The 22,669-nt window shown below is 45.8% G+C and overlaps 1 protein-coding gene across 7 annotated transcripts in view; it reads right to left on the bottom strand.

Annotated features, from left to right (window-relative positions):
- The window catches only part of Hipk2 (homeodomain interacting protein kinase 2), a 180,809-nt gene that overhangs the window by 43,732 nt on the left and 114,408 nt on the right, over nucleotides 1–22,669 (bottom strand). For all 7 annotated transcript variants that reach the window (XM_006990416.3, XM_076566460.1, XM_006990411.3 and 4 more), the window contains exons 3-6: nucleotides 7,891–8,014; nucleotides 7,380–7,499; nucleotides 5,550–5,636; nucleotides 2,799–2,983 (exon numbers count right to left, since the gene is read on the bottom strand). In XM_006990416.3, the coding sequence (XP_006990478.1) occupies nucleotides 2,799–2,983; nucleotides 5,550–5,636; nucleotides 7,380–7,499; nucleotides 7,891–8,014 (516 nt within the window). The remainder of the gene's footprint in view (nucleotides 1–2,798; nucleotides 2,984–5,549; nucleotides 5,637–7,379; nucleotides 7,500–7,890; nucleotides 8,015–22,669) is intronic.

The raw sequence follows: 22,669 nt of genomic DNA, 5'->3' as shown, positions 1-22,669 counted from the left end.
GGTTGAGTTTGACTGTTAGGATGAGAAAAGTACTTCTACTTGGAGTTTTTTATTCTTAGAAAGATTCATTTACATTTATTTATTTATTTAAACTTATTTTTATTTTATGTGCATTGGTGTTTTGCCTGTGTGTATGTCTGTGTGAAGGTGTCCGAAGCCCTGGAACTAGAGTTACAGACAGGTGTGAGCTGCCATGTGGGTGCTGGGAATTGAATCTGGGTCCTCCGGAAGAACAGTCAGTGAGTGCTCTTAACCACTGAGCCATCTTTGAAGGCCCTACTTACTTTTATTTATGTGTATATGCATGCATGAATTTATATGCATCATGCGTATGCCTGAGGAGACCATAGGGCATTGGATCCCCTGGAGCTGGAGTTACAGATGGTTGTGAGTCACCTGATGTGGCTGCTGGCAGCTGAGCCCAGGTCCTCTGCAAGAGCAGTAAGTGAACTTAATTGTTGAGCCATCTCTCCAGCCCCCAAGTGTCTTTTTTTCTTAGTAAAATTTTTATGTGTATAGTTGTTTGCTGTGTGTTTGTCTGTGCACTGTATGTTTGCCTGGGAAGGCCAGAAGAAGGTACTGGATCCCCTGAGACAAAAGTTACAGACAGTCGTGAGTTACCATGTGGGTGCAGGGACTTGAGCCCGGGCCATCTACAAGGCAGACGGGCTCTTAACCACTGAGCTCTCTCTAGCTCCCCCGAGTGCCTTTCTTGACTACCCTTCAAGTAGTCTAGCTACCTAGCTTGCCCCTGGGACCCTCTATCTTCACCTCTTGAGTGCTGGGATTATAGGCAGACCACCTGGCGTTCATGTGGATGCTTGAGATTCCAACCCAACCCGCACATCTGTGTGGCTAATGCTTTATCCCCTGAGCCATCTCTCCAGCCACAGTCATCATCACATTCCACAATTTTAAAGCCATCACTCATCTTGTTCTTAACAGGTGGCTTCATCATCTATTTCTGAGACAAAAGCTGTCTGACAGGAACTCCCTCAACTTTCCTCTGCTATCCAGTGCATCTGTGGACACCCACGCACCTCTCTTGCCATCTTTTAGTGACAGGGCCCACCTCTCCACTCAGCTTAAACACCAACTCAGAAGAAATTGGTCCCAAGTATCTTTTTCCTTGAGCCTCTCACTTGCTACCAGATTCTTCCCCTAGTATTTGCTTAAATTCCCTCACTCTTCAAAACCTTTCCTCTTGACGCTGCTCCAGCTCTTCCCTTTCACAGCTCACTTCTTGTGAGGCTGCTGCCATCTATTTCTCCATTCTCACTTATCTTTCAACCTGCTCAACAAGTTTCTGCTTGGGAATGGCTGTCACTAAGTTAACAATGCTCTCCCAGTTGCAAGATCTTACAGACATTTTTTTTTTCTAGATTACTGATATGGCAGCAGTTAGGTCTGTATCCAACACAAATCTGTCCAGCCAGTCATCTACTTCTAAGTCTTTTAATGAGTTGCACTGTGCTTTTGATAAAAGGCAAAGTCCTGCTTGAGGATGACTTGCTCCAGCTGACTTCCGTGGCCTTGGCATGCCACCACTGTCTTTATGTCCAGTGTTCAGTCATGCTGGAGAGTTCACACAGGCAATGCCCTGACTGCTCACACCCATCTTCTTCTTCGCCTTCAGAGGTTACATTCTTGGGTCTTCTGGCCTGCTCAGTCAGCTCCTTGTTATACTGACTCATCACACCTCCTCATTCCTTTCTTGGTAACAGCCATTGTTTTATACCTTCCTCTCTGAAGACCACAGCTCAGTGGGTGCTGTGGGATGTTCTGTAGGTCCTGTGGGAGCCCATTCTCAGGTTCTTTGTGGCGTTACCCAGCAGGTCCGTATAGAGGATGATTAGGACCATGGGCCTGAGTGCAGGTGTTTGAGATGGTCTGCACTTGGCTGTGCTGGGGGATGGTCTGTATGCTTTGATTGGTTAATAAATAAAACCTGATCGGCCGTGGCTAGGCAGGAAAGATAGGTGGGACTAACAGAGAGGAGATATAAAAGGACAGAAAGGCAGAAGGAGACGCTGCAGCCGCCGCAATGACCAGAGAGGCTGCAGCCGCCGCCATGACCAGCAGCATGTGAAGTTGCCGGTGGGCCATCAGCCACGTGGCAAGGTACAGATGTATGGAAATGGATCAATTTAAGATAAAAGCACAGTTAGCAAGATAAGGACAGTTAGCAGGAAGCCTGCCACGGCCATGCGGTTTGAAAGCAATATAAGTGTCTGTGTTTACTTGGTTGGGTCTGAGCGGCTGTGGGACTGGCGGGTGACAGAGATTTGTCCAGACAGTGGGCAAGGCCGGAAAAATCAAGCTACAAGTGGGCAAGTGCTCAATCTATTTTTACTCACTGTACCCTAGCACCTAGTATAGCCCATAGCAAGCCGAGGAAATGGACAAATCTGAACAAACTGGACCAGTTCACTCCAGGACAGTTTGGGGACTAACCTTTGGTACTGCTGCTAGGTTGATTTAGAGAACTGTTGTTTAGTCTACTTCCTTTGTGCACGGATATCCAAGTTCATCTGGCCCCAAGGTCTCCCATGTCCCATGTTCCCTCCTTTTTGGTACAACTGCAGTCTTAGGCCCAATCTAGCCCTTATAAGTTTTCTAAGTGCTGTTTTGGAACACAGATCCACAACTTTGCTTATGTGATGTATCACAGTTGCTTTCAACTGTAACAGAACTGCGCCGCCACCGCAGCGGAAACCAGAGTGCTTAAAGCCTAAAGTATTTACTCTCTGGGCCTTCAAAGTGCTGCCCTGGTACAGAGGGTCAAGCAGGACACTTACTGTGTACTATGGGGAAAATCGAGCAGGTGTGTCATTGTGACAAAGGGGTGGTTCAGAGTTTCGATGGGAGTGATCCTCTTATCAGCATCGATGGTCAACATCTTCTTTAATAGGTCAATGAATTCCCGTCGGTCTGCCTTCTCTACCAACATGTCACTCCCTTCCAGATCTGTTGTCATATTCACCTGGAAGCAAGCAGGGACAGGGGAGTAAGAGCCAGAGTATACCTTGTAACCTCTTCTGATCTCAAGCCTCTCATCCCAGTTGCCAGAGGGTAGACTGCCCCCAGTGGAGGAGACATGGCTTGTGTGCTGCTACTATCCACAGGTCATGGCTTTTTAGACTGTATGACAGAATGGCTGAGGCAGTCAGGCACCAGGTAGGGGTGGGGGCAGAAAGAGGCCACCATGGTTGATACCTGCAAATAATTCCCAGTGACAAGGCACAAAACTGCTCCTGTTTCAACTGGCCAAGCAAAATGCAGCTTTTATCACACCTTATTAAAAATAACCACAGGATGAAGGGTTCTGGAGACTGATTGTATAACAGTGTGGATATATTTAATACTCCTGAACTTAATTAAACATTAAAAGGCTAAGACAAGAAACTTTATGCTATATGTGTTTTACCACAATCAAACAACAACAAAGAAATAAACACACACACACCTCAAAAGTTCTAAGATAAAGCAGCAGAAGAAGATAGAAAAAGTGTGTTCAACCCCTGGAGGGGGAAAGAAGAGCCTGGGTTCGCTCTTCCCTCACCTTCATCACATCACCCTCCCAGAGCTCTCTGAATTGGGACTAGAATGGTTCATTCAGTTCCTGTGTTCCTTCCCTGCAGTCACCTCTGGCCAAGGAATGCAGTGTCCCTAAACACAGGATTTTTCTCCCGATGGCAGGTCTCTACTAGCATGGCCTTTAAAAGGCTTGCTTTGTGGTACTTTCTATTTTTTTCCAAGAGGGGCTCTGGAAAGCAATTTCAGTTTTCACAGACCATTTAAGCTACTAATCAACTGACAAGTGTACTTTACTCAGAATCAGGAGTTCTGGTTACACTCATCTTTGCTAAGAGGTGTGCTAAGTGTTTATTGGGCTACAGCTTTATTTCTCAGCATTTTAAAGGAAAACCCATTCTGGGTTGCTCTGAGTTTGGACTAGTCTCTCATTAAAAATACCAAAAGATCTGGAGTTACCTCTGATACAAAGGTAAGAAAAAGTCTGTAGTGAGTGAAAAAGTCTCTGCTAGTGAGCTGACAGCGACTGAGTGTAGTGGTCTGGATTGGATCCCCCTAAAAGCTCAAATTCAAGTCCTAATCTGTGGAAGCTATAAATGTGCCCTTGTTTGGAAATAGTGCCTTTGCAGATATAATCAAGTTAAGATGAGGCCATATTGGATTAGGATGGTTCTAAATCCAATAACCAGTGCTTTCATAAGAGAAGAGATCTGACACCAAGACCAGAGATGACACAGATAATAGCCACGTGGAGGGGAAGGCCGGGATTAGAGTGATGTAGTTGCAAGCAAGGAATTCTGAGGTTGCTAGGAGCCATGAGAAGCCAGGCATATGGATGGTGTTCACTAGGGTCTTGAAAAGGACTGTAGCTCTGAGGATATTGACACCACATACTTTTAGCTTTTAGCCTCCAGAACTATGGCAGAATTCATGTGTGCTGTCTTAAGCCCTCCAATTCACTCTATCTTGTTATAGAGGCCATAGGAAACTGACACACTGAACCACGGTCATCAATTCCAGCACAGCAGCGGGCTGGACTTCTCAGCTCAGGAGTGCCTGCCTGCCTAGCACATGCAAGGCCCTGGGTGCAGGCCTTTAGCACCGCAGAAGGAAACGTTACAACGGAGCTATTTTTTTTTCTTTTAATTAAATTTTTTTTTCATTTGTTTTACACACCAACCAGTTTCCCCTCCCTCCTCTCCTCCCATTCCCTGCCCCACCTCCTTTTTAAATCCATTCTTCCTCCATTTCCATTCAGAAAGGAGCAGGCTTCCCATGGGAGTCAACAAAGCATGGCACATCAAGTTGAGGCAGGAACAAGATCCTCCTCCTGCATCAAGGTTGGATGAGGCATCCCAGCATGGGGATTGGGTTCCTAAGAGTCAGCTCAAGCACCAGGGTTCTGATCCCACTGCTAGGAGCCCCACAAACAGACCAAGCTATACAACTCTCACATACATGTAGAGGGCCTAGGTCAGTCCCATGCAGGCTCCCTAGCTGTCGGTCCAGAGTCTGTGAGCTCCCACGAGCACAGGTCAGCTGTCTCTGTGGGTTCCCCCATCATGACCCTGACACCGCCCCCTCCGGCTCATACAATCCTTCCACTCTCTCTTCAACAGGACTCCCGGAGCTCGGCTCAGTGCTTGGCTGTGGATTGCACATCTGCTTACTGGAGCTATTTTTTAAGTGGTTGGTTTCATGGACCAAATGGCTTTTTTTACTAAGTCTGGCACACACTGTTCAAAAGCAAAGCCAAGGAGCACAGCAGGGTAGAGGGGCTTCTCCTCTGCACTGCTCTTGAATAAATCTCACTGCTGGTGGGTTTTATTTATTTATTTTTTGTTTTTAAGACAGGGTCTCTCTACTTAGCCCTAGCTGTTTTGGAACTCACTATGTATACTAGGCCAGCCTCAAACCTACAGGGATTGAAGGCTGGGATCACAGACATGTAGTACCAAGCCCTGCCCTGCAGGTGTTTTTTAAAGTGCTGTACTGCATACTCATCCGGAGCTTACCTGGGCCATATCATCCAAACAGTTGAAAATGTACTTTCTTGCTTCTTTTGACTTAATTCCCGTCTCTGCTTCATGGTCATCTGGTGTCTAATGGAAAAGGCAAAAGCTGGTAAGATGGCATCTCTTGGTCACTGAATCTCAAGCACTTGAGCTCCTGCTTGGCCCCAGGGTCTTTTTCTCACTTTGTAGAGGAGACTTTGGTTCTTCTGAAAGTGTCCTTTTTCCACCCATCCACACTAGCTTTCTTCCTTCCTACTCTGATACAGCTACCAAAGACTCTAAAGAGAGTATGAGAGCCACACCCTTATCCCTCCGCAGCTTTCCATGAGCTGAAGGTAAGATTTCACTGTGCAAGACCAGAGCCCTTTTTGACATGCTTTAAAATTTTGTTTTACTTACAATCACTTCTGCCTACAGCTCTGCTGTTTCAAGGCACATTAACTTACTAAATGCTCTTCATAACCATGGTCATCAGGATGACTGCTCTCCCCTTCTACTATATGGGAACACAAGAATACAAAGCTCTGGGGACCTACCAAAGCCCCTGGCCAACAAGTGGCAGCTGTTTCCAGAGCCTGTGCCCGATCCTGCTCTTCCACAGACATCTATCACACCACTGGCTGGGAAGCTACCACTGCTACTTGTCGAGGGTTTTGGACTCACCTGTGGAGCTAAGGTAATTAACTCTGGCTGTAGGCCAGCACACTTGGAGCAGCTCACTCCTAGGAGCAGCTGAACACAAAGAATGAGTTTCCTGGTAAGACACAGAAGTAGCCACCCCTACCCTCAACCTGGGCTCTTCCTCCTCTACCTGAAGACTTCTTACTAGACCTGACCTTGACAACCCACTCTCATAATTATTTTCATATTTCATAAAATATGAAAAAATATTCATATTATTGAATGTCAGGTACTCTATTCATAGCTTAAGAGTCTCCTTAACTTCCAAATCTCAACTTTTGAAAGTACTTATTATCTTTAAACTCTATTAGGATTTGGTTGGGATCCTGTCAAAAACAAACCAAACCAAACCCACTAAAACTCAACCTACTGTAAAAAAAAAAAAAAAAAAAAAAGAACATGTAACATACTGAAGGTCTTGATTCCTTTCTCCTTCCCAGGAAAAGTGCATTCATTTTAATTACGAGACACAGGTTAAAGTAAAAGCAAACTATGTTTCCATTAAGGTAGAATCACCAAGAGTTGATGGTGTCCAGCAGAGCACTACATGGACCTGGACGAATCAGATCTGCCCTGAATCAGATCTGCCCTCTTCCCAGGGGCTTGTGCCATTTGCATTGCTTAGGCTACCTGCTTTCACTGCCTGGGAAAATCCCTCCCTCTGTACCTACAAAGCCCAGCACAAATGTTCTTCCCTGCCTTGACCCCTGGCCTCACTTTTTCTTGGCTCACTTGACTCACTACTGTTTCCCATATTCTTTCCTCCTAGGAGGAAGATACTCAGCAGTTTGGAAACCCAGAGCTTGGGCACTGGTCCTAACCTCCCCCCCCCCCCCAACAGTGAGCTCCATTAAGGGTGAATATGGCTGCTTCATCTGCCTAGCACAGATTAGTCATCAAGGATTAAATCCCAGAAATTCGGCAGTCTTCCCATGGGATAGAGCCTCTCAGGCAGCGGTAGACCAAAGGAACAAGTGTTTTCAAACATTCAGATCCAGCCACACCTTGTATTCACAACTGTATCCGACATCCCCATTTTGCTGGCCTAATTAAAGCTATCAACTTGAAAATATCAAAAGCTCATTTTCATCTTTCCTTCCTCCTTCACTACTGGGCCACCACTGTGCAAGGAAGGGGTGTTTTTCCTACCTTTAGCCTCCACAAAGGATACGGAGAGTCTGTGTCACGGTTGAAAAACCTAGTTGTCTTTGTCCCTGCACTTAATAAATATTCAGCTGGCAAACCCTGTGTTTGTGAAATATACCGAATCTGCAAGAAAAGATGAGAAAGAGGTCAGGGTTTTTTCTGTCACTGTACATATGGTATACTGATGGCTCTAGTGGCTTTGAGAAAAATGGAATTATTAGTTCTAGAGGGAAAAGAAGTAGTAAAAAGAAAGGAGTAAAGAAACACACACACACACACACACACACACACACACACACACACACACACACACACGCGCGCGCACACGCACACACACACACACACACACACACACACACACACACGGTTGGGGGATAAGAGAAAGCCAGGCAAGAGAGACAGTAAGTCAGTCCATAAGAATATGATAGGGCAGATTCTAAGTGAAATGGTAATCCAGGGCTTTCTGGATGGAAAATGAAGTCACACAATGAATTCCTGTGTCACCCAGATCTACCTGATCATACTCGGAAGCTCCTGGATATAACGGCCAGCCCAGGAACAGCTCAGCAATGACACAACCAAGGGACCACATGTCAATTGCCTCACAGAATGGCAAACCAAGGATGATCTCGGGGGCCCTGGAGAGGAACAATGGAAAGAACCATCAGTGCTCTAGCTCTCTCCTGGGGTACCATGACTGCCTGTGTGGGGTCTGTGGTTTTTGAGAGAGGTCTGCATTGCAATGACCTCTCCAACCTTTGGCTTTATCCTCTAGTTTGAAGAGGATGTAGTTAGCTTGCTAGTGCAGAGTTAGGGCAGGTGGGTGGCAATACAATAGGCCTACAGTGAAGCACGTCTGTGGGCGTCACTACCATCACACTCTGGCCACATGAGCTCATGAACTGATGATAACAATCACAGAAACAGTAGGAAGTTAGTTTTTGTAGCTGAACACCTGGAAATCTTCATAAAGAATGCCTGGTTTTTAAGAAGGAATTCTGAAACAGTCTACTTTCAGACATACATAAAAATAGCTGCCCCCACTTAAAATAAGTCAATTAAGTCCAATATCCATTTTCCACAATCTTTGTCTTAGGTATTTGTATCACAGTTCCTCAAAGAAACACTGCTATTACTTTTCTCATCAGTTTCTAAATGGTTAATCTCTATAAAAGTTCTTTAATGCTACAAATATAGAACCCCATTCATGAATAGATATCTTGAGAGTCAACCAGAATTCCATTATAAACCCAACAACCAGCTCACTCCTGACTGTACAACCTAATGTCTCGGCAAATGACAGACAAGGTCACATACTAGGAATTTTAAAGAGGAAAGTACACATGTATTTGGTAACCAAAACCAGACTACAAAGTATACCTTCTTTTAAGTTTTATTCATGTGCATGTGTGTGTGTGTATTTGTGTGAGGGAATGTCACAAATGTGGGGCAAGTGGACACTAGGTCCCTTGGAGCTGGAGTTAGAGGCAATTGTGAGTTACTCAACACGGATTCTGGGAACCACACTTGGGTCTTCTGGAAGTGCGCCAGCCATCTCTCCTGCACCTCTACTTTCTAGTTAAAGCATCTGTCCCGACTAGGTGGTACTATGCTTTGGTATAAGACAGGCTCGGTGTTTGAGGTGTAACTACAATTGGCCTGTTTTGAAATGTGCTCAATGCACTGTGCTCATAATGAAATACATTAGCCCAATTTGCTTTCTCTACAAGGTTTCCACACTGTAGAGCCATGTCAGGAACACTGCTGTGCCCCATTTTTAGAAGTCAGGAGTGGAGGCTCAGGGTCTGTCTTCAACCTTGGTCACCTTTCACCTGGCTGGCCCAAGGGAAAGGAAGAGTAGTACTGAAACCACTTCTATCAGCCTCAGACCTTCCTCTTCTAGCTCAGAAAACAGCCACAGTCCCCCTTTTAAATTTGCTTATTGCTATCATGTGTCTATATGGAGGCTGGAGGACAACCTTGGGTGTCATTCCTCAGGTGCTATCCACTTTTTTTTTTTTTTTTTTTTTTTTTTTTTTTTAAAGTCAGGCTATCTCACTGGCCCGGAACTTTCCAAGTAGTCTAGGCTGGCAGGGAAACAAGCCCTAGGGAAGCTACCTATCTCTACCTTCCTAGTGATGGGATTATAAGCATACACTATCATTCCTGGTTTTTGTTTGTTTTTTGAGACAAGGTTTCTCTGTGTAGCGCTGGCTGTCTTGGAACTATCTGTAGACCAGGTTGGCCTTGAACTCGCAGAGATCCACCTGCCTGTCTCTCCAGTGCTGGGATTAAAAGCACATGCCACCACCAGGCTCATTTCTGGCTTTTATTATGAGGGTCCTAGAGATCAAACTCAGGTTACCAAGTGAGCTATCTCCCCTATGAAATAGTATTGAAAAACAAAATCCCAAGTGTTTTTCTGCAAAGTTTTGATTTTTCAGATGTATGTGTGCTCCTGTGGTGCTACCATGGTTGTTCTGGGCAGCAAGGGAGATTGCTACAGTTTGGATGTTGAAGGCTTCGCAGAGGCCTATGTATTTAGTTAGGGATTGGTCTCCAGTGTGGCACCATTGGAAGGAGGTGGAACTTCTAACAGGTGGAACCCAGTGGGAAGTACTTAGTTCATTGGGAATGTGCCCTTATAAGAGACTATGGGTCACCTGCCCCTGATCTTTTTCCCATGTGCTATGAAAGATTTGCTTTGCCATGTACTACTCCTGTCTGTGTGCTGCCTCAGTTAATCCTATACTGGAACTTCCCAAACTGGGAGCCCAAAGAAGTCATTTCTAAGTCAACTGTCTTAGGCATTTCGTAAGAGTGAGGGAGAGTTGACTAGCACAGAGGAACACCACTGCTAGAGTAGAGAGAACATTGTCTTAGTGCCATTGAAGAGGTATTCCTGTCTGTGCGCCTTCACCACTAGAAGCAGCTGCCAGCACCCCCCCCCCCAGGCTTTGTCTCCTTTAGTGCAGTTGCTAACTATGTATGTGGGCCACTGAGGCTGCTCATGTTCACTAGCATCACAAGCTGGGGATGCCTGTGACTGTTCCATGATATATGCCCGCCTCACTCTTATGTCATGAGCCTTGAGGCCACTACTTGCCTAGGTCACCTGTACCTTGGGGCCCCTAATCCAGGATTCCCAAATTTGTTTTTTGTGATGTGTAACTAATGAGATGGCTCGCAGATGCCTTTGGAGATAGTCTGTTCATTTAAGAAAAAACTACATCCCTTAGAAAGGGGATGCCTGAAAAGAATATTAGAGAAAAATGAGTGTTACAAGCTGCTTTTCCTCCTGCCTCTCTGTTCTGGAGTCAGATGTGTTCCTGCCTCTGCATACATGGAGGCTCAGGTCTGTCTATGAGAGTTCTTGCTCAGGCTTTCCTCAGCAGCCTGCCAGTTATGATCTTGATGTTTGGATGCATCCCATTCCAGTCCCAGTCCCTGTGTTGGGAACAGGTATGTCTAGTTCCCTGGAGTTGTCTTCCCTGCATTTGACAGTGGGCCATTCCTATCAGGTTAACTGACTGGTTCTTGTGGCCTCCATGCTGGCAGCTTCCAACCTCTGGACACCTCTCAATCAGGCCTCTGTTCCCTAGTGCTGTGAATGATACAAGCATCTGAACATGCCATGCAGACACTTTGGTGGTATTCTTTGGCAAGAAACACCAGATATAGATTTCTGCAACTGCCTATATGAACAGGGTCTGTGAATGTTGTTCTTTCTCAGTCTACCAGAAGAGGAAACTGCAGCCATTCATGGTACTCTGGTTGTAAATACAGCAGCGCCTACTTTGGGAAAACAAAACAGAATGCAAGGACAAAGTAAACAAATGTAAGCAAACCTCAAACACACACCTCTCCTTAATCCTTCTCTCTGTGTTACCTAGAGTATCTGCTCCCCCCATGCCCCATTTCTCATAGGAATGGCCCCCTAAAGTTCCTGCCTCTTCACTGCATACCGACTTCATAAGTTTTTCTAGTGGGGTCCTACTAGCCATACTAGCCAGATCAGATGTGTCATATTCATTGGTCAGCATCTCAGCTCTACGACTGAGAGCTGCCTTTCTTCTATACAACTGCCACTGCTCCTGCTTTGCAATAGCTATTCCTAGCTTTCTAGGTGCCACTTGCCCATATCCAAATTTCTTGCCTGTCTATTCCCTTTGCTAGAACATCCTCCTCCTTTATCCAACTGCTCCATGTCTCTTGTTCTTTTCCTTCTATTCATTCCCTAAGTGATTATTATGGTTTTGTGTTCACCCTAAATGATATGCTGGGCTGGGGATACAGCTCAGGGGTAGTGTACTTGTCTAGCATGCACAAGTTTCTGAGCTCACTCTCCAGTATTACAAAAAAGGTGTATTGAAATCTTAATTATTTAGAAATGGGGTTGTTGTAAGTATAATTAGTTAAGACGAAGCTGTACCATAGAAGGTGGGTCCTAATCCAATATGACTGATGTCCTTATTAGGACAGGGAAATTTGGGCACAGACACTGACAAGATAGTGTGGAGACAGAGGTGGAGACTGCATTCATGTGCCACAAGCCAAGGAGCCTTGAAACATGAGAAAGAGGAGCCACTTTTCCCAAAGTAGGAGTGGCTAGGTATGTTATGTGTGTTAGATGCTTTTTTGTGTCTACAGCCACAAAAAGCCAGAGAAGGCAGGAAAAGATCTTCTCCTCAATATCTATGGCCCAGCTAACATCCTGACTTTGCTCTTCTGAGTAGTTGCTGTTTCAAGCCATGCATGTTGTGGTCCTTGTTTGCAGCTTTAGGAGACTGATAGAGCAATCCTGCTGGCCCTCACAGGTTTCAATTCTACATCTAAATCTCAGTCTCAGTTTGGAACAGTCTTTTCAGCTCCAGGCTCACATCTGAGAACCTGGAACCTCCTATGCTTTATCTCACAGTCATGTCAAAATGCACAGTTGAAAGGGAACTCTTCTCTGTCCTTCCTCTGTCTTCCTCATTCTCTAAATGGATCCAACATCCCCACCCCACCCAGCTACTTTGCAAGAGATCCAGGACTGCTCTCTGATTCTCCCTTCCCTTTATTGCCTCCACCACCCAATACATCCAGCCTACCTCAAATCAGTCCCTAGTCCTTGTCTCTCTTGGCATCACTCTGGCCCCAGCCACTGCTTCCCTTGGAACCTCCTCCAACAGTCATGTGTTTCAAGCCCCCGGAGGCTCTTGCAGCACTCAGAATATATGACTCTCTCCCATGGTCCAGGGATCCCCTCCCCAATTAAGGACCCAGTCTGCCTTTCCACTGTCACTTCAAATCACTCTTCTAGTTCAAAAGGCTCTGGTGCTAGCACTTTCTTTTCAGCTTCCAGAACACCTTAAGCACCTTGGGAGGCTGCAGTCTTCAGGTAATGTAGTTGCTTCTGCTTCTGTGTTTGCCCCATAGCTCTCAAACAGCTGCCTCCTCACCCTTCACATCTCTCCTTAATTGTCACCACCATAGACAGCCCTCCCCCGACACCAGTTAGTCTCCATCTCCAGTGCCATAAATGTCACTTTACAGCACTTTCCCCAATAACCTTCATACTGTCTCTCCCTCTACCAAGCCCACCAGAGTAGCACAGTGCCTGGCATTTAGTAGCCACTCAATCACTACAGATGCGTTGATTGAATAAACCTTGATTAAATATAAGAAAGTATGAAAACATGAGTCAGGCTGGGAATGCCAAGGCAGTGCAGACAAAGGAGGGTGAAGAGGTGAGTCTTCACAAGGACCAAGCCTGGGCACTGGGGCAGAAAGGACTCAGCCAGGGGTGAACAGGCACTGAGGCCCAAAGGGGCGTGTGCAATACCAGCCCAGGCTCAGCTGCACAGGCACCTGAGCAAGAAAGACAGGAGGAGAGTCTGTGTATCCGTCTGCAGATGGCTAATGAAAGAATTACAGCAAGAAAGGCGGAAGTGTAGAGACGTGAAAGTGGTACCAAGGTCTTGTAGGGCTAGGAATTCAGAGATTTAGTCCAAGCCCCCCGCCCCCGCCTTGGAGGGGGAGATCACTGTCCCTACGGAGGTCATTGGACTGTACCACGAAGCTGCACCCTGCCATTCCACCAGCTAAAACAAGTGTTCCTCAGGCCATGGCTCTGTTGCAGTCGCTAACTGGTCTCTTGCTGTTGGTTTCAGTCTTGCTTCTCACATCTCAGAGAATAAGTTCCACACATGAAACCTCTGTCTGACCTCTCTTTCCCCCTTCCTACCTCTTCCAACCTTCCTTACTCAGACATTTGCTGCTCACTTTCAACTGCTGACTACACAAGTAGATCACGATGTAAACATGAATGGCACACTGGTCCAGGAGGTACTAACTGAGCATCTGCTGCCCCCAAAGAACCATCCTAAAGAAATCTCTCTGTGATTATTTGGGACACCAGAAACCCTTTAAACATCCATGAAACACACACACACACACACACACACACACACACACACAAAAAATGCACCTAAGAAAGAGAAAACCATTTCTCACATCCCAACAAGACACTAAAAGTTCTATGTAGAGAGGGGTGTCTCATTGGCTAGCTCACAATAGCTCTGGATGACCTGAAACTACTATGCAGATCAGGCTGGCACTGAGCTCACAGAGATTCACTGCCTCTACCTCTTGAGTGCTAAGATTAAAACTGTGGAGCCGGGTGGCAGTGGTGCATGCCTTTAATCCCAGCACTTGGGAGGCAGAGCCAGGTAGATCTCTGTGAGTCCCAGGCAAGCCTTGTCTAAGAGCGAGATCCAGGACAGGCACCAAAACTACATGGAGAAACCCTGTCTCGAAAAACAAAACAAAACAAAGTGTACACCACATGCCTGATTAAGTTCTAGTTTCCAATAAAAGAATAAATTCTGCTATTTTTGACCCACTGACATATTTGCCTATCTGTCCCCTTTTTACACCTGTAAGGACAAGGTCCTGTGTCTCAATTATTTTAGATTCCAAGCTAGATGCACTGAGGCTGCTCTTTCAGCAGCTGTTTGAATCTTCAGGAAAGAAAGACACTTCTCAGGCCAGTGAATAGCTCAGCAAGTAAAGGTATTTGCCATGCAAGCCTACAGCAACCTGAATTTGACTCCTGGAGTCTGCGTAAAGGCGGAAGGAGAGCATTGACACAAAGTTGTCCTCTGATCTTCACATGCATGGTATGGCATGTATGTGTACACATGACAGTAATAATAGTAATAAAATTTCTTTGGAAAAAAAGCCCCCTCTCTCTGTGGATGCCAGCGATTCTTGGGAGTATGAGTGCACCCTGCTGTGATTCTGCAGATACCCTGTTCCTGTGCTGCTAAACTACTCTGAGGTCCTGGAGGCTCACGAGTCAATTCTACAGTTCGTTTCCTTCTGTTCAGTTTCTCTGACACATGCACATGGTTGCCAGAGCGTCCACTCTTTGATGAAGCACTCTGACGAGCGATCATCCGAAATCAGGCTTTGGCTTCAGCTGCACTCCCTCCCTCCTTATTCAAACATTCAGCCACGAGCACTATTATTCAGTGTTACTATGTGCCAGGCACTATGCTGGGGGCTGAAGATCAAACAACAAACCCAACTCTGTGGCTCCTTTAGAGGTCACCGGCTAGTCAGAGGCAGCCTCGTGCAGGCAGCACAGCTCTCCCACAGGAAATGTGTACATAGAATATGAAGAAGGGAAAACGGGGAGAGGAAAGACAGAGCTGGGGGCTTCCCACAAGAGGTCTGAGCTGAGTCTTGATACATGGCAAATCAGGGGCAGCCTCCAGACACAAGGCAGTGAGTAGTCCTCCATCCCCCAACCCTTAACCTGCAGCACCGCCCCCCCCCCCCGCCCCGTATTGCCAGTGCCTGGGGCATGGTAGGTACTTAATATACATTTCTAAAGGAATGACTGTGCCAACCACAGCTCCCCAGCAGTTCCCCCTCGAGGCTGGCAACATCATCTTGGCAACTACTATGACAAGAGACACACTGCTCTGGCTTTCCCAGGTTTGGGAGGTTTGTGGTCACATTCCATGGAGGTTGTTTCTGTTCTCAGGTTAGTGCCAGTACAGGAAGGACCCTGGGCACATGGATCTCTGTTCTGTGGGTCACTCATGTGACATGGTTACTCCACACTTTCACTGTCATGGTACCATCTCATGCAATCATTTTAAAGAATCTCACTACTATTTTGGGACATCAAAAATACTTTAAACACATAGAAGAATTGTCAGACAAAACTGTACCCAAGAAAGAGAATGACTGTTCCTTTTCAACATGATCATCACAGGACACTGAACATTCCATTTTTCTATGGGAGATTTAAAAAAAAAAAACCAAAAAAAACAAAATGCAACCGTCACTTTCAACACATCAATTATTAAAGTTTTGATATTTAGCTCCACTACTCTCTTGACTGCACATAAGGGATAAGTTATTCCTAGATCAGTACAGATCATATGACCCTGCAGAGGCTGGATGTGAAGACTGCAGACAGGAGCCCAGGGCCCATGGGTCCAATTCTAGTGCTATTAGGCACTGGCTGTATACCTCGTTCCAGAATGGGGTTCCAGAAGGAAGATTAAACAGAGCATGGTAGGAAGTGCCTCACAGAAGGTCTAGGACAAGGCATGCAATCAATGCTAAGTACACTAAATAACTCACCTAGTATCTGACTTAATTTATATGGCAGTAATCACACAAAATGAACACCCCTTTTCTGTTTTTGTTTTTTGGTGCTCTGAATCCAACCCAGGGCCTTGCTCACACTAGGAACGTGCTCAACATTGTTACTTCCCTTGCTCCTTTTCCTCATCTCAAAGATGCCTTTTCTTCTTATACACTGGCACCCACAGCTACAGACCTCTCACCTCACTTTAGAAGCAGAACTTCCTACCTATAACCCAGTTCCATTTATTTGGCCCAACACAGATGGCAGCAGCATGTACGGAACTACATGGCCAGGACTGAAAATGCAGCCCCTGCCCTGTGCTGTGGGCAGGCCTCCTATAAGATGGTAGCTGTGATGCCAGAGTGATATCCTGGGAACAGAGCCCAGGGAAGAGGTCTGAGGATCTAGGTGGAGAGCTGATCCAGAGTGTGCTCACTACATTCAGTGCAGCAGAGGTCTTGATGCAGGAGCTAGGCACATAATCTGCTCACTCCAGTAGCCTTGGCCAACCACTGGCCCAGAGTCAAGGTCTCACTCTTGTCCACAGTGCTCTGACAAAATAAGGTTCGTGTGCATTCCTGATATGGGCGATCAGTCTGCAGCTCATTTGGAGAGTCTGGGGAGAGCTGAGCATTTCTGGGAAAATGCTACTCAATTTCTCCTAGTTTTATTTCACCCTCTATAAAATGTGATTATTAATCTCACTTTTTCTCTTGTCTGTATAGTAGCTTATGAAGATAAATTATGGCCAGTAGAATTATAAAGCAGTTTGAACTACTTGGAAGCAAGAAACTGTATTAGTCCCTGGTATTTTATAATCACTGGTATTATAAGGTGTACTCAAATTGAACTGCAGTGAAGAAGTCTGTTCCCACAAATATATGTAGATTGAAAGTCACCTCAGTATGGCTGGGGCAGAAGCAATCAAAATGTAAAATTGTATTTCAGACGGGTTGTTAAATCTTATGTTTCTATTGCAAAACTAAGGATACTTGGCAATGCCCTCATGAGTTCTGAGCCACTGCTGAGACTGGTGACCTGGAGTGGAGGCATGGAACTACATCAAAGCAATATAGGGCCCAAGAAACAGCAGCAAAAACCTGAAGGATAGAGAGGAGAAGTCGAGTGGAGAGGAACTAGAGCCAGAAACAAAGAGATCAGTAGAAAATAGCCTACACAGTAAGGGCTAGAGAACACCTTAGGGTACCACCTAGAGAGAATAGTCTTGGTTTATAGGCAAGGCTGCCAGGAAAATAGTCCTGCATCTGCAGAAATGGGTTCAGACTGTGTCTGGGAGAAGTCATGAGGTGGCACACGACTGGAGATTTAAACAGTGATGCAGGCCTGGATAGTCCCAGGCCAACCAGGGATTTGGTTCTGAAAAAGATACAGCTTCTTCAGCAAACTAGGTAGGAAAGGAACTGATCTGTCTTTGATTCGGGGGCTGAGGAATGGGCAGAAGGACAGAGGGACCCATGGATGAGATTCTTAACATGAAAACCCTCGAAGAAATTGACCCAGAGCTCCTGGTTATGTGAATTTATAAGGAGCCATGCCTGGAACCCAGCTCAGTTGCTGGAGACCTTCAGGATTTTTTTTTTTTTTTTGCCACACTCCCCAGCTCTAATGAGCTGAAGAGACACCACAGATGAGATCTGCTGCAGAGAGTGGGCTCTGAGTCTAGAGGGAAAGCTAGTGAAACCCCCTCTTAGCTATCAGGGTTCACAGCTTGATACAACAGACACAGAACCCATGGCAGAGGTGTTCAAGTTTGACACGGGGCTGGTGCTCATAAAACTGCTGATGAGGATTACTCCACCGCCCTCAGTGATGACTGTCTTTGGCTATCTCCAACAGAAATGCTTAAGACGTTGAAACATAGCCTTGTGTCCATATGGGAAGCTGACATAATCACAGTTTGGTCTACATGTTGATGTCAGTCTCATGCCACACTTGGACAGTCTCCCAAAGGAAGCTGGCTTTCTTGATCCCACTGGCCATTTCCAGCACACTGTTAGGACCAAAGGGGTAGCTGTTTTTATTTGTATAGGCAGTGTTAGCTCTGAATGAGATTTTCCCATGTGTGCACTAACACACATGTATTTTCCATGCTAATCCTTGATTCCTAAGGCTACTCCACCTGTGCTAAGGACACCATCAAAGTCAAACTCTAGTTCTGTGCTTATATATGGAAGAAAAAGCTGGCTCTGGAACACAAACTGAATACAACACAAAGGCCTCTAATAATATTGGTGGCCTGAAGTCAGCTCTCAGATATCCAAGGTACATTCTGACACTAGCCTTCCAGTGTGCTAGGGTAGATAAAACAAAGCAAATATACAGCCAGAGACATGTATTCACCTAAATAACACTAATTTGGCTTGACAACATCTAAAAGCCAAGGAAGAAGGGAAAGAGGTAAAAATAGAAACAAACTCCCCACTATGAGTGCATATCTCACTGAGAAATGTTCCTAGGAAGAAACAGCTTAGATCCTTTCTAGGAAAAGTCACAATGGTTCATCTCTAAAACACTCAGCAGCCTTGAAATTCCTAGAATCCTCACCTTCCTGGTGGTGCTGTACCTAACATTGCCTGTTTCTAGCCTGGGTGGCCTCAATTTTTCAGTCTTGTCTCTGGTGTTTTACCAGGAAGTCCAAAGTTGCTGGAGAGAGCCTGTCCAGGACCACAGTGCAACCAGGGCACCCTGATGGCAGTGCCTTTTGCCAAAGTACATGCTCAACAAATGTCAGCCCAGGGAACTGAATTACGAGATCTGCTCGTGTCCACAAAGTCATTTGTTTTACACTTGTCCAATTCCAGGTGCCTGCCATAGTTAAAACCACTTATTTCCCTTTTGTTGAGAAGACAGACACAAAGAAGTATACAACAAGGGCTAGGAAGATGGCTGAGTACATCAAGTGCTGGCTCTATAAGCAGAAGACCTGAGTCTGATCTCTACCACCTGTATGAAAACCCAGGAGTGGTGACCCATGTCTGTAATACCAGTGCTGGAGAGTAGAGACAGGATCCCTGAGGTTTTCTAATTAACCAGAGAGTTCTAGCTTAACCAGGAAGTTCCAAGCCAGAAAGAGATCCTGTCTCAAAAGCAATGTGGATGACTCCTGAGGAATGACACCTGAGGTTGACTTCTGGCCTCCACACGGTCATACACAAAGAGAAGGAGGGAAGAGAGAGAAAGAGAATGAGAGAACAAGAGAATGAGTGAATGTGGACACACACACACACACACACACACACACACACACAAAAATACAACAAAAATGATTAGAAAGCAAAGACAACCACAGCAAAGAACATCCCAGAATGTCAAAATCCCTCCTTGCCTTTAACACATCGTCCCTTCTCTTCAAAGGGGCTTTGAAACCCGCGTCTTTATGCCACAGACACACAAGAGATGGGTGTGGGCCACACTGGTGAAGTGGACCCCCAGCCTCAGCAAACTCCAGACAAGATGTGTATGAAGAAGTGGAAAACACAGAGCTAAGCAGGCAGAGCCAGGGACATTTGGTGACATCTCCTCACAGTTCCTACTGTTGAGTTTTTCTTCTGCTTTGTTAAGTCTGTTGACTAAAGCCGAGGGCTAAAATTGTGTGGTTATGGCTTCTAAGGTGAAACCTGCTGATACTGGGAAGGGCTATCTCAAACATTTCTCTCCCCTGCTGTCACCTGTCACAGCTTTCTGATGGTAACCCCTCTTTCCTTATCCTGGGAGGAAATTCAGAATTTCAACTCCTATGGATCAGCTGCACATACAGCATCTGCCCTATATTCGGCCTGGTGACACATATCAAAGCTACCAACAGAGTGAAAATGGGATGTCACGCCACGGAAGGGACAGCTTCTTCCATGGGAACCTAGTGTTCAAGGGCTCACTCCTGCCGAAGGTAAAAAGCATACCCCAGCAGTGACATTACCTATGTGGCACTTCACTACTTTGAATGTCACAATCTCACTGCTTGAACATTTCGCTTTGACTGGTTCACTCGGAGTACTCAGGAAATGTCTGTTGGGTAAGTGAACATGAGCAGAGAGTGTCAGTGCTTTCCTGGCCGAAGTGCTCTGTGCCTGGACAGGAGAGGCCTCTGCATCGACAAGGCTCATTTCCTCACTTCCCTCATCTACTCCCGTGCTTGGAGGGTTAAATGGCAAGCCACTGTTTATTGCTGCTGATCAGGGATTAAAGAGAGGACTCTGACAATAGAAAAGGCTTCCTTCTTTGAAATGGAGGTACATTTGGTGTCACTGACTGGAACAAGACCAATTCAGAGAACAGAAGCCAGAAACCTGAGCTATGAAAAAGACCCCACAGAGCACGGTGGCAATCCACTGCCGTGGCAGGGAAAGCATCAGAGGTTCTTTCTGTTCACTGTATCTCAAGTAGAGGATTACTAAGAACCAAGGGCCAAAGCGTGCTAACATCCTGCAGAGCAAGTTCTCAGCATAAACTAGGAGCTAGCTGATGGGGTATGCTGACCCGGTAAGTACAGGATGTGGCTCTCTCCAAGCAAGCAGGCATTCACGGGTCTAGAGGAGCCACAGGGATGAGGCCAGCTCTCTAGGGAAAGTGCACATGATCCTGGCCTGCAAAGGGGACTCTCACGAGTATGCCCTTCAAGTCTACAGCAGTCAACACCCACAGAACAGACTTCACCATGGCCCATTGTCTCACAGTATGTTCCCCTGGGATTCACCCAGGGCCAGGATAAGGGAAGAGCTCTCACAGCTGTTGGCTGGTTGCTTCAGCAGAAGTTAGGAACAGGGGGATTCTGCTGGACAAGGTTGGTATAAACTCTAGCCAAGAGCATCTTATTTAAGGGATAACTTCCAATACTCAAGTGCTGGGGGAATGGGGGAACAAACAAAACTAAACCCAAATTTGCTTTCTTATGTCTTGGTCCCACAAGAAACACTCAGCTGTCTCTTTAAATCCACCACTAGGAGGTGCAGAAGTATAACAGGTAGGCAATCTGAATGCCATTTGAACCATCAATTCCTACAGGGATGGATGGCAGGCATTTCTATCCCCTGGTGACAGCCATTGAATCCTGGGACAGCCACAGCAAACTAAGCAGAACATAGAAGATCTTTCTGTTGGTGCAAGATGCTAAGCTATTCCCCCAGGTGGCAATACCATTGCCCCATGTTCCCATAACTGCTGGTTTTACTATAACAATGAGGCTCTTTTGTAATCAAGAGCTGGAACTGCAGGCCTTTGGAATGGAGCAACATTCAGCAAGAGATTAGAATGCTCATTTTGTTCCCATGAATACCAAACACTACTCTAGCAGAGTGAGCTAACTGGTGGGCACTGGAGCTGGGGATGAGAAGTGGAGAGAAGGGACTTATACAGAAAGACAGTATGGAGGGCTGAGAGGTAGTACTCTCCAAGAAACACTCCCATTTCCTATCATTGCCTCCAGCACAGTTTTGTGTCTTTAGAAGACACTTTTTTCCCCGTCTCAACAAGGCTTTCCACTTAGACCTGTCTCCTCCCAAACTCTCCCCTCACCAAGGGGAGGTGCTCTGTCTATATTCTCACTTACATCAGAATTGTATCCCACCTTCACTGATAACCTGTCTTTTCTTTAAATGAGAAAAATCTAGTCAGTCTTGCCTCTGGACTAGAAGCATCCTGGGGCTACAGGCTCCTCCTCCAGGTGTCATTGTACCTTGTGGTACCCAGCAAAGCCTGATGGCAGCAAGTGGGAGGTATGAACTGCTTGACTTTGTTCACACGGATGGCGGTGATGCTTCAGTTAAGTACCTTTTCTCCTACTGTAAAAATGTAGTAAATGCTCTATACACTAAAGTGACTATGTGAAGAAGGGGTCAAACAGCAATTTCTGTTTATTTTTAAGGAAAGAAGGGGGAGGGAGTAAGCAAATTCTTTGAGCTCTTACTTGATAATGGGGGAAATTGAAGGAGAAACCAAAACAAACAAACAAAAAAGAAACACCTACTTTTAGTAGATGTCTGACATAGGGAGTTTGTACACCTGAAAACATATGTATAAACTGATGTGGTGGTAGGGGAAAAGAACATGCATGAGCATGTGTATGCACTATACACACACACACACACACACACACACACACACACACATCTGGAGATGAAGAACAGTAACAGAGAAAGGGAGTGAGGAAACTGGATAGAAGATTTAAAAAAAATCATCTACTTTCCCAGGCAATTAAATAGATATTTGAAATAATGGCTGCAAGCCTAGAATGAAGACCTAAGTGTCCTTGCTAGCAAAGAATAAGAGCTTGCAATAGCATGTGTGCCAGCAAGTGGTGGCCTGGCACACTGGCCTTCTGAGAACAGGAGGAGTGTCTGCACTCGTGTACTCAGGCCTGTCCTGGACTCCCAGGAGACCAGACACTCCGTAGGGAGGCAGACCCCACACTGGTTTCTTAAGGAAGTGCTGGTGACGGTGACATTCTGCCCAAGTATGGCAGGCACTCAGCACCAACTGACAAATGGCTAAACAAACTCAGAGGCTCCAGGTGGGAAGGCTTTAACCTAGAACCAACAAGCTCTTTTTCATTAGGCCTTAAAAATTGACTTTAAAAGAAAGAAAGTTATCAAAACCCCCATGTACTCCAGCGATTCAACTGAGAGTC

The sequence above is a fragment of the Peromyscus maniculatus genome, chromosome 3, assembly GCF_049852395.1.
Source record: "Peromyscus maniculatus bairdii isolate BWxNUB_F1_BW_parent chromosome 3, HU_Pman_BW_mat_3.1, whole genome shotgun sequence".
Classification (NCBI taxonomy): domain Eukaryota; kingdom Metazoa; phylum Chordata; class Mammalia; order Rodentia; family Cricetidae; genus Peromyscus; species Peromyscus maniculatus.
Note: the sequence above shows the minus strand (reverse complement) of the source record. Positions and strands in the feature narration are given on the sequence as shown.